Source organism: Triturus cristatus, chromosome 3_2 (genome assembly GCF_964204655.1).
Source record: "Triturus cristatus chromosome 3_2, aTriCri1.1, whole genome shotgun sequence".
Classification (NCBI taxonomy): Eukaryota; Metazoa; Chordata; class Amphibia; order Caudata; family Salamandridae; genus Triturus; species Triturus cristatus.
The window spans coordinates 283135299-283147826 of NC_140584.1; the positions used below are offsets into that span (position 1 = coordinate 283135299).

Here is a 12528-nt window from a genome sequence, read left to right on the forward strand (position 1 = left end):
ACGACCCCGCCTCCGCCAGAGCCAACCTGCACGAAGGGATGAAAGAGGTAGCCGAGTGGATGACGACCAGCCGCCTGAAACTGAACTCTGACAAGACGGAGGTCCTCATCCTGGGCTCTTCCCCCCTCCGCCTGGGACGACTCCTGGTGGCCTCCAGCCCTGGGCACCGCACCCAAACCAACAGACCATGCACGCAACCTGGGCTTCATCCTGGACTCCTCCCTCTCCATGACCAGGCAAGTCAACAACGTCTCCTCGGCGTGCTTCAACATCCTACGCATGCTACGGAAGATCTTCCGGTGGATCCCCACCGAGACCAGGAAGACCGTCACCCAGGCCCTCGTCACCAGCCGACTGGACTACGGCAACGCCCTCTACGCCGGTACCACCGCCAAGCTCCAGAAGAGACTCCAGCGGATCCAGAACGCCTCGGCCAGACTCATCCTCGACATCCCACGAACCAGCCACATCACCGGACACCTGAGAGACCTTCACTGGCTCCCCGTCAACAAAAGAATCACCTTCCGCCTCCTCACCCACGCACACAAAGCCCTACACGACCAAGGCCCGAGCTACCTCAGCAGCCGGATCAACTTCTACGCTCCCAAACGCCACCTCCGATCAGCCAACCACGCCCTCGCCGCCGTCCCCCGCATCCGCAGAGCGACTACAGGAGGAAGGTCCTTCTCCTACCTGGCCGCCAAGACCTGGAACTCCCTCCCGACCGACCTGCGCCTGACCCAAGACCACCTCTCCTTCAGGAAGAAGCTGAAGACCTGGCTGTTCGAGCAGTAGCGGCACCCCCCCCCCCCCAGCGCCTTGAGACCCTACGGGTATGTAGCGCGCTCTATAAGTGTCACTGATTGATTGATTGACACTCTTAAAAGCAATATCTTGGGAGGAATATGAAGAAACTCTTTCCTGTTCGAATCTTCTAATGATAAATCTGTGTCTGCCCACATTTTTTCCTTGGGCACTCTTACAACTTTTGTCATATAATATATATGTTGTCCATAGTGTATCATTGTTTTACCATTCCAAGATTGGCCACCTTAGATTAGTACAACAGTTAAACACATGAAAAGCCACCCAAGAAAATGTTTATTTGTTCCTTTATATAAGTGATTGTCCACCTCAAGCCTATCTATGGACACAAAAAAATTGTGATGGTATGTCCTCACACACCACCAGGTGTCATGCTTCATCATAGGACTTGCCATTCAAAACGCCTGTTTGATGAAGTGCTAGCCTACACTAAACAGTAAAAGAGGCACTTCTACCTGACTGTCAAACCTGTGATATGAGTATGTTGAAAACCAATGTGATAAATCAAAACTACCTTTTAATGTAGGGGAGACATCATTTGATGTTAAAAAACAGTGTGGAGGCTAGGGGAACCAATACCCCATCCCCACTTACAACGTCAACATGTTTCTGCCTCTTGGCTCACAAGAGTCTGTGGAATTCGTCAGGACAGAACACAGGATCATATTGTGACATGTACTCCTGTAAGTTCCTCTTTTAATTTAGGCTGACCTTTGTCGTTCCGCACATTCCTAGGTCCCGAGGGTACCTAGAAGAAAACAACTGCACACAATATTTAAAAATTCTAGGATAAAAGTGACAAACACTAAGCATGCACATTTGCATGCAAAAATGTGAGTGTGACACTACCCTCGTGTATCACACGTTCCATACTATAATGTTGTGAGGCCAGCTCACATTCCTCTGACCCTAAATGTGGGTCATCAGTATTCAATTCTTTGCAGTGGGAGCCTTCAGGCACTGTAATTCACGCAGACCTCTGGCCTATAAACAAGGCTATTGTATACGTTTTTATGGCTCTTAGCTGACCTTTCTTATTTTAAATGGTAAATATTCACAAAAATCAAAATAACAACACAAACAATTTTCCCCATAAATACAATGTCTACACACAAATATTGCTTTTTTTTCTTTGTTTTTTTTATTTTAGTAAGAAGCAAAAAGTTTTTTTTGTATATCAAAAATATGTTCATATTACATTTCCTTTTTTTTGTACTTAACAGAAACTCTAAAGATGAATAAATATAAGTGAACAATGATGTGAATAACTATTACCTTGGTGTCAAAGAACTACTATGAACCATTGGAAGTGCCCCTCATCAATCAAACATAAATATCTTCATTCACAACTAGCTATCTGATCTTGCTTCACAACAATCATACCATACACAAAGAAATATACACACAGGGAATTGTAAAAACACACAACTGGATAGATCTTTTTACACATTAATCTTACAAACTGTCGAGTTTTACTTTGATGACATTAACAACAGGCTGGATTTCTTTTCTCATTGGGTTATAGTTGATCCATTTAGTGCTTGTTGTCCAGTTGTGAAATAGCTGGTCTACGTACGTTTCGGTGAAAGTGTAACTATGATCACCTTCCTCAGGACCATCAAAGAGTAAAAAGGGAGAGAGGGGACTTTTATTCTGAAAATATAAACACATTATATATAAGATATAGGGAAAATTGAAGTACTCAATGTTTCATTTATAGCAACTATTTGGATCTATTTATTTAAAATTGCTTATACATGCAGGTCTCAGCAACGAAAGAGAGAGAGAAACCTTCCAGGTGGAAGAAGATAGAAAGTGAGTTCACACCCATTTGTGATGTAGAGAGCTCTATTTAACGTTTAGAGACAGAAAGCCATATCAATCTTGATTTAATACACCCATTGGTTGAGAGGAGAAAGAATATATTAACCCAAATACCCTACGTTAGATTGAAACTAATTGTTACTAAAAAATACCTGTTTGCAAAAGACAAATGGTCATTTTATGTCTTAGTAGGCCTTAGATTCCGATTCTTTTAGGGCGTCTGTCATATGGGACTTGATCCAGTATCGTCCTGATCTGTTAATAGTTAAGATTAAGTCAAATTAGAAGGGTATTCTTATTTCTTTTAAGGGGTTGTAAATTAGATAAGAGATGTTTTCTCTTACTCTTCGAAAATAAAGTTCTTCGGTATCAAAGGGTCTTGTATCGGTAATGTTGTCTCTGGGTTAACATCTGTCTGCACCAGATATCCGTTGTCTTCTGGATTAGATTATACCTACAGTGGAAGGACATATGAGGTGGTAATTCTAAAATGTAGAAAAACTTATGTCTTTAGATGTGTCCAAGGAGTCTAATATAGATCTTACCTTCGAGGAAGGTATGAAAGACAGAAAATGTGTTTCCTTTGGCCTTGCTTGGCTTTTTAGGAGATTTAAATAACAGTTCACCACATAGGATTTTCAGTGGCTATGTTTATCAATCAATTCTGGAAGGCAAAAATAGACCGGTTTCTAGATATATTATATTGAAATTTCCAGGTATGTAGGAGACACACAAAGACTTCATATAGAAATATGCTATTGCATCACTGTAGTTTAATGTATATGGGACTATCTATTTGTACATGAATCATCTGTCTCAGACATGTCTGTATTTATATCAAACGGATAAGTGACACAAAGGCTAGATTGGAGTGTCGTTGAGATTTTATTAAGAGTCTATGTTGTTGTTGCCTGAATAGACGGATTATCTTATCGCTAATACTACATGTTTAAATCACTTATTATAGGATGAATGGGCAGATGGATGATTATATACATGTCCGGATCCGTTCACTTGGTTTTATAGCGAAATAATGTTATCATGTAAAGTACGTATCTAGATAGGCCAACCTGAGACTTAATAATCAAAATTTAGATTTCCATAGACGCTAAGCGTTTCTGCAATGTAAATCTTGTTACTATGTAAAAAGAAACGAAAAAGCAAACGCTGACATGCGAATGTGTAAGTCACTAGCCTAAATCGTAACTAATTATATGAAACAAGTAAAAGGTAAAACAGGGAGGGATCTCTATCTCTAGATAAAATAGAGAAGCATATGGTCTTCTCATTTTTAAGTTCAAAGACACCTTATCATAGAATCGGACACGGTGAAACCAAGTTCGTAAAGTAGAAAGGACGCGGGAATCTAAATCATATTGCCTGGGATTCGCTTACCTTCTGTTATTCTGTAGGGCATTTCCTTATTCCTCTCCGACACAGCGATTGTGTCGGTCAATAGTTAGCATGTTTAAATATCCTGTGCGTCATATCGAGATCTCGCGATCTTTTCTTGATTTCCGGTTTTGTGTGACTACGGTTTTAGTGACGTTGAGCGCCATTTTGGAAAAGGCATCTCGCAAAGGGAAACAGATCTCGCGATCTTTTCTTGATTTCCGGTTTTGTGTGACTACGGTTTTAGTGACGTTGAGTGCCATTTTGGAAAGGGCATCTCGCAAAGGGAAACAGGCATGCGTGTCATTACGTGGTCTCGCGATGTTTTCTTTGTTCCCGGTGTAATCTCACTACGGTTTTGTCGACTTTTGGGCGACATATTAACAAAGGCATCTCACCAAGGAGGAAAAAATTGAGTGAGGGAAACCGGAATACCTCGGAAAGCGGTTATTTGTGTCTGTATTTAAAATTATTCGGAGATAACGGATCATAATCTTTACCTAAGAAATGGTATATCTATATATAAGATCTTTCTATGCTAACAAACTGCGCAATTGGCAGACCAGGCAGATGATGACAAAACACCTTCTATCTGATGAGTCAGAAGTAAGGTGGAAATACCTGCCGCAAAATGATATGCTAGATGGTAATCTCTCAAACTAGAGAATGCGTCTTATCGGATGGTAGATCATGTGGGCGCCATCTTCAAAGGGTTAAGCAAAAAGGCAAATACATCCATAGATAGTCATCATTTATGGTGTTGGTCGTACGTGTGGTATTTGATAGGGAACGAGCACATAGATATCTTATGCTTTCAGGGGAGATGTATATTTTAGAGAGATACGGTATATCATTCTAAGTTCTGAATATTTAGAGTTTACGTGGTGAGGCAAAAATACGCCATCTTGAAGGGGTTTAAAAAGGTGTAACACAAATACCAGTTCTAGAAAAATGAAAAGGAGAATTCTAATACATATCAAAAACTTTTTGCTTCTTACTAAAATAAAAAAAACAAAGAAAAAAAGCAATATTTGTGTGTAGACATTGTATTTATGGGGAAAATTGTTTGTGTTGTTATTTTGATTTTTGTGAGTATTTACCATTTAAAATAAGAAAGGTCAGCTAAGAGGCATAAAAACTTATACATTTGTTTCTTTTTCCCCCCTCTTGGACCTCAAAGTAACTGGGGAAAACCTTTTTCCATAATCTATAAACAAGGCTATTACAGATTTGGCCCATTGGTCTCATATGCACATTCACACGTAGAGAGGGACACATCCACACTGCCACCTGCGAATAGCAAGTGTCATCGTCTCTGTAAATGCGACTCTGGTGCGGCTGCCATTGAGTGGCGCTCACGCCTAGAAATGTATTATGGACCGGTGGGCTATAACAGCGGCCACAGCCCTATGATCAGCTGCTGGGCATTTTACTCCATGAGGACGTCATACATACAGCCGCATATGTAATTTTTTTAAAGAAAGGAACCTGGAACACAGCTGATAATTATTACAGGGGGAGCGCTCCACCAACCGGATGGGCGTTTACTGGCACATAAATATCCCAGCATACACTCCACTCTTCTAATCATCGGGACAAAGGAGTGAGCAACACTAGGTGATCTACGAGGGACATGCCTTGGAGTAGTAAGTGGGTTATGGGGGAAAACAGATCTCTGGCACTACAGCCTCTTGTTTAATCTTGTTCAATGTTGGTAACAAGTGTAGGAAGGTGGAATCTGACTGCATGGTTGCCCCCACTTTTTTTCTGGTGTTTTGATGGTTTTCGACTTAGTCTGGCTGGGAACCTGCGATTCACGACCCCAGCCTATCTGCTGTCTCCCTAAAATTGATTCCATGTACTTTAAGTACACTCCAGATTGGATTCCGGGGTACCCTTATAAGTCCCTAGTATATGGTATACTATGTACCCAGGGCATAGGTACCCCAGAGGCCTACCAGGGGCTGCAACATGTATTGTGTCACCCCTGTGAAGCCATTTAAAATGACACCACAGGTCTGCTACAGCAGCCTGTGTAAGGTGGTGTATGCACCCATTACTGAGATATAGGTTCCCTATATCTCTCCATATCACTGCACATATAAACCTATCAGTCACCCCATGGCAGGCCTTATCAGTCCTGAAGGCAGGGTGCTGGGTTTTGGGTTTTTTTGTGAGAGGGTGCCCATGCATGAGCAGAGCCCCTCTGCAGCCTTCGGAACCTTTTATCCGGGGTTGTTTGTGATGCAGCCAGACCATATACTCTTAAGTGCATTATAACCTCGCAGTAATTGCTAACTTTGAAATGGCTGCCTGGAATCATGTGTTTGGTGTCAAACACCTTGGAATCATACCTCCACATCAGTAACTGGTGCGGGAGGTATGATTCCACCCTACTAGAGGAAGAAACATGACAGCACCGGTACGACCGGTACCAGCTTCACAGACCCTGGCATCACAAAATGGATGCTGCCAGCCATAGTCACGAGTCTGCCCTCCTGCTGCTGGACAAAACTCCGGCAGGGGAGGCCTGAACATAGGTTTCCTGTCACAGGGAGGTGTTACCACCTCCCAGACAGGCTTTAGTGTAATGGGGCTGGGTGGGTGCACTCCAAGCGTGCTCTGATGTCTGCACTGGGGGCATATTTGGTGTCCCTGTGCATAGTCCAGCTCAAACCGGTTGCAGGGGCACTTAGCCCCTGCTCTGGCCCGAAACTGGACAAAGGATATGGGTGTAGCCCCAGAGTTTGTCCCACCCCTTCCTTGGGTATAAAGTAGGAACCCCTGACTACAGGACTTTAGCTTTACCTGGACAAAACTCTGCTACAGAATCCCAGAACTTCTACTATCTACACAACATTGGATGACCGAAGAATCTCCCTTGGAGTAAAGGAGTTACTCCCCTGCAAGGCAGGCACCAAAGAATCATCTGTCCGGTTTGCATTGACGCTGCTCCCGAAGGACACAGAAGATTTTGTAACACAGGAGGTGGGTTTCCAAGCTTCCCCAAGGCCAATCCGTGCTCTCAGCAAATCTGAGATCCAAAGCCCTCGTGGGGGCCGTGCAACCCGAACCCCTGGACACCGCGACCATTTGCAGCAGCATATGCTTCTTGGCGATCCCTGAGGCTGTGCTTTGGGCTACTTGTAGACCAAACCGCGAGCAGCTATTCCACCAAAGATTGCTGGCCTACACGCCTCGAGTGACCTGTGGGCTGGTATCTAGTGATTCCTCTCGAGGTCCCTTCGCGATCCCTTGTCCGTCGACTTGTGGGTCCCTGAGAAGGGTACTTTGACTTTCAACGGGCTTACCTGGTTGCTCCAGACGTGCCCTGACTCTCCATCGCTTGGGGAGTCCACAGGACCTTGTTGGTCCACACCGAAGCCATTTTTCTCTCACCACGTGGGTTGCCGTTGCCGAGGCTTGTTGGTCTCCAATCCGGAAACTGACCCCCCCCCCCCCCCCCCCCCCCCAGCATTCGACATCCTTCGTGGGACAGCTCGCCTGCGGACTGTGGTGGTCATCGACGCCTCCTGGTCCCCGTGGCAGTGGTGTCAAGCTTCACCTCTTCGCACCTGAAACACCCGACATCGGTGGGCATTCGTCTATCGTGCCCCTGGTCACTGGCAAGTGACTCAGACTCTGTTCCCTCTGCTTTCAGGTTCTTCACATCTTCGATCCAGGCTTGGATCACCCCGGACCCTTCTCCTCTCCACCGCAGCAGCACTTTGCAGCACATCGCCATTGAAATCAACGACGATTCCCGACACCATTTGACACCTATGCACCCGGCTTCCCTGGGTGAGGTAACACAAGTGCTCTGGTGCTCCCGTGGGTGCTGGCCCTAGAACCCTCTAAGTCTAAAAGGTTTTGCTCAAAGTCCTCTCCAACCGCGACTTTCCCATTGAATTGTAAAGGGCTCGCGACTGTGTTCTCACACTGCACACGTCCCCCGTGGGTCCCCTGTGTCACTGCCTTGGGTGGTTCCTTGGGGTCCCAGCGATTCTACGTGCTCTAGGCACTGTGTATAGTAAAGTCATGGTTCTTATACAACTTTCTTAATATATGGTTTGGTCTCTCCTGGGGCCCATTGTATATTGTGCTATTTACTGTCGTTTAATAACTGTATTATTGTGTGCCTTGCTCTCTAACTTCATAAAGAGGTCAGTAGAGAGTGTTTAGAAATAAATACATATATTTTATATATATATATGCCTGGTGTGGTTCTCCTTTCATTTAGTTATTCAAGAGGTTATAATCTGGTAAACCATGCTGCTTTACACTCCTTCAAGACAGCCTGAAGGCTGCTCTCCATAGCTTCCACTAGGATAGCTTTCAATAAAGGTTGTCTTAAACCTAATCATCAATAAGGGTTGTTTGGACTGGTGCAAGGTGCCCACTATAACTAGTGGACAGCATATGCCAGGCCAACTTCTCACAACAAGAAGGCTACAATGAAGATGTTTTTTTGTTTCCCTCCTACATAGTGTGTGACTACAAGGGTCCCTGAGCCCATCCTCCATGGAGCACAGATGATCCACATTTAGAGTAAGAGGGATGTGAGCTGGCCTCACATCATTATAATATGGAACGTGTGATACACGAATGCGGTGTCACTCTCACAATTTGTACATGCAAATGTGCACGCTTTTTTGTTTGTCGCTTTCAGCCTATCGTTTTAAAATATCGTGCGTGCTTGTTATCTTCTAGGGACCTAGGAATGTGCGGAACGACAAAGGTCAGCCCAAATTTAAAGTGGAACTAACAGGAGTACATGTCACAATATGATCCCGTGTTCTGTCCTGACGAATGACATGGACTCTTGTGAACCAAGAAGCAGAAACATGTTGATGGTCTAAGTGGGGGATGGGTATTGGTTCCCCTAGTCTCCATACTGATTTTTTAACACCAAGTGATATCTCGCTTAAATTAAAAGGTAGTTGTGATTTATCACATTGGTTTTTAACATACTTATATAACGAGTTTAATAATCAGGTAGAAGTGCCTCCTTTACTATAAAGTGTAGGCCCGCTGTTCATCAAATTGGGTTGTTGAAGAGCGAGCGAAGTCCTATGATGAAGCATGACGCCTGGTGGGGTGTGAGGAAATCCTGTCACAATTGTTTGTGTGTCCATAGATAGACTTGAGGTGGACAATCACTTATAAAGGAACAAATAAACATTTTCTCAGGTGGCAATTCTTGTGTTTAACATTTGCCACTGGATGCCAGTTCACCCTAGAGACCCCATTGCCTCCTGTTCCCTACCTGGAGACTATCCAAGGTTTTGTCGTTTTATGATTAGGTCAACAGAGACACACTGTAAATGTTACCAATCTAAGATGGTCACCCATTGATATGTTTACTGAGTGGCCAACTTGGAATGGTATTGTGCATAATGTATCATTGTTTTTACTGCTCCAAGGTGGCCACCACATTTGTTCTAAACACTGCAGGTATGATGGAACTTTAAAACAATGATACAATACATACAAGACGTTTGCCTGTTGCTATGTTTAATTTTCTTTTTTACATTGCAACCATATGCCCACCAAGTTTAGGTGGCAACATTTTATTTTTTCTACATTTATTCTTACATTAATCTTTCATATGCTTGTTGAGTTTGTGTTTTTGTTTTATTGCACGTGGTTAAATAGGTGAATGGAAAAAATTGGTGGACGAATAGATGTTTCAATGCAAGATGAGTGACCCAGTGCCTCTATGATGACATATTGAGAGACTAAACTAATCAGTGGCAAAGTGGCTTTCACAGTCATGAGCCAAACATATTAGCATTGCCAGTACTTCTTTAAATTTTTCAATGTTAACAGATGCCCTTATGTGTGAAATAGAAGCTTAGCATAAAAATCCCTTATGTATTAAAATCTGCTGCCACTTTACCTAAAGGTTGCCACATATGAAAGAAATCTAATTTTGAAAATCCTTTTTACCTCCTAGGCATCATTGTTCCTGTCAAGAATGATTCCAGCTGCTTCCGTTGTTTGATTTGTGAAAAGAATGTATCCTGTGCTCATCAAGGTATATTTGATGTGAAACGCCATGTTTCAGGTAAAGCACACAGGACTTTCGAAGAGAGGAAGTCAAAAAACAAGACAAGCGCTGGGCCTGTAGCAGAGCAAGAGTCCACTGAAGAGTGGCTTGTGAGGCAAGCTGAATGGAAATTCACCAAATTTTTTGCTGAACACACAGTCCCTTTTGCTGCAGCAGATCACTTGGTTGGTATCATATCCCAAAGTTTTCCTGACTCTAAATTTGCCCGGTCCTTCACTTGTGATAAAACGCGAGCAGCCAGCATATTGAACGAAGCAATTGTACCAGAATTGTTGGCTAACTTAGCAGGTGACATGAAGGCATCAGTGTTCAGTCTTTGCATTGATGGAAGCAGTTATCAAGACCCTGAGCAAAAAGCATTTCCATTGACTGTACGTATTTTTGACTCTAAACAGGGCAGAGTATGCTGTAAATTTCTGGACATGTGCATAAGGAAGGATGACACAACGGAAGGTATTTTTGCTGCTGTTTGCAATGCTGTGCATAAACATTCCATTCCTTGGGAAAATTGTATTGGGTTTGGGCTTGATAACACCTCATTTAATATGGGAAACCTAAACCCTATAAAAACGATTGCACACAATTATAATGAAAACATATATTTCATGGCATGCCCATGTCAAGTGGCAGACAACTGTGCCTTGCAAGCCACATCTGCTTTCTGCACTTTCCTAAAAGATTTTGATGCAGAGGATCTTCTTATTGATTTATACTTCTGGTTTGAACATGCATCGAAAATGACAACCTTGTGTGGTCAGTTTTGTAAGTTTGCAGACTCCGATTACTGTCAGACGCTGATGGAAATTTCTGTCCGTTGGCTTGGAATGCTTACTTGTTTGGATCAACTGATTCTTAACTTTGACTCCCTCCGTTCTTATTTTTCGTCCGCTACGGATATTGCTGGAGCTAGTTGGAGCAGACTGCAGAGGCTGGTTCATTGCTTCGAGAACCCTATGACTGAGATTTATTGCCTGTTCCTTCAGTCTTCATTACCAGCATTTGTGAATTTCAACCTCTTGCTGCAGAGAGAAGACCCGGTCATTCATCTGTTGTATGATGCCATTGTGGATCTTCTGGCATTACTATTAAATAGAGCTTATCTGGGCCAGGTTGTACAATCATTCATGAAAAATCCAGAAACCAACCTTCCAGATCTGAGCTCCTGTGACTACCAGATCCCCGAATCGAGCCTCTACGTAGGCATCAGTGTACGTGGAAAGCTGAAGAGCATGCTTAAAAAAGGGATTATTGAAACTCAAACACAATCTAAATTCTTTGAAGCTGTGCGCTCTTTTCACCAGGAGGCAGTAAAATGGGCATTAGAAGTGCTCCCAGTTCATGACGATGTGCTCAAACATGCTAGAGTCTTCAACTTTTTTGAAAAACATAAATATGGTTTTGAAAGTGTGCTCTTTATGGTTGAGCGGTTTAAAACCTATCTAAAATTCACAAAAAAAGATCTGACCTTCCTCAAGCAAGAGTTTGGCACTTACCAAAGTATTGAATTTGCAGATGTTCCTGCGAAAACCTGGGAAGATGCTTCCATTAAAGTGAACTGTGCTAGTGGAGAGGTTGATGCATATAGAATAGATGTTATCTGGTTTCATCTTGAGCGGGATTTTATCTTTCGAAGCTCACACAGGAGCAAGCTTTTTCTACTTTCTAAAATCGCAAGGCTTCTTTTTACTTTACCACACAGTAATGCAGATGAAGAACGTGTGTTCTCATGTGTAATAAAGAATAAAACAAAGTCCAATCCAGGTTTGTGTGATGATAGGACTTCTTTGTCTATGCTGATATTCCAAACAAATAGGCCACGTACTGACCCTTATCCACCTTGCATCTTGCCGAAGGGGCAGAAGCGAAAGCATTCTACGGCAGAGTCAAGCCAGAACTAATATGTGTTTGCCTTAAATCCAGCAGCTCAAAAAAGAGCAAGGAAATTAATGTTTCATAGTTTAACCATTTGATTAAAGTTTTGAAATATACATGAAGTCAAGCATTAATTCACGAGGTGCTTGCTTAGATACACATCTGATTGTAAAGATCAGAATAATCCTGTTAACTCCTTACAGAAAACACTGGCTCACACCTGCCTTGTCTTATAAAAAAAAGCCTGAGCCAGACATTAGACTTGAGTGTCCAATGCACAGCTAGTTACAAAAGAGAAAACAAGTTAATAAACAAAACAGTGTTGTCAATTTTACTTTTTGTATGTTTGTGTTGTGCTTTTGTCATGTTGGAAATTATACAACTTGCCCTCAATCAATTTTATGATATTGGAAGGAAAAATATCTGAAACTGCTTGAAGTTGCACAGTTGTTACCCACCTGCTGGTTTCCCCTGGCCCACTTCCCAGAACTGTAGGAATGCCCATCTTTTGCATAATGTTGGTTTATTGGGGGTACAGTGGTTGC

At 42.9% G+C, this 12528-nt stretch overlaps 1 protein-coding gene across 3 annotated transcripts in view; it reads left to right on the forward strand.

Moving 5' to 3' along the window:
- LOC146857151 (uncharacterized) overlaps nucleotides 1–12097 on the forward strand; it is a 70227-nt gene extending 58130 nt beyond the window's left edge. For all 3 annotated transcript variants that reach the window (XM_085647628.1, XM_085647630.1, XM_085647629.1), the window contains one exon: nucleotides 9998–12097. In XM_085647628.1, coding sequence (XP_085503754.1) covers nucleotides 9998–12009 — 2012 coding nt within the window. In that variant the 3' untranslated portion in view covers nucleotides 12010–12097. The remainder of the gene's footprint in view (nucleotides 1–9997) is intronic.
- Nucleotides 12098–12528: the final 431 nt, after the last annotated feature.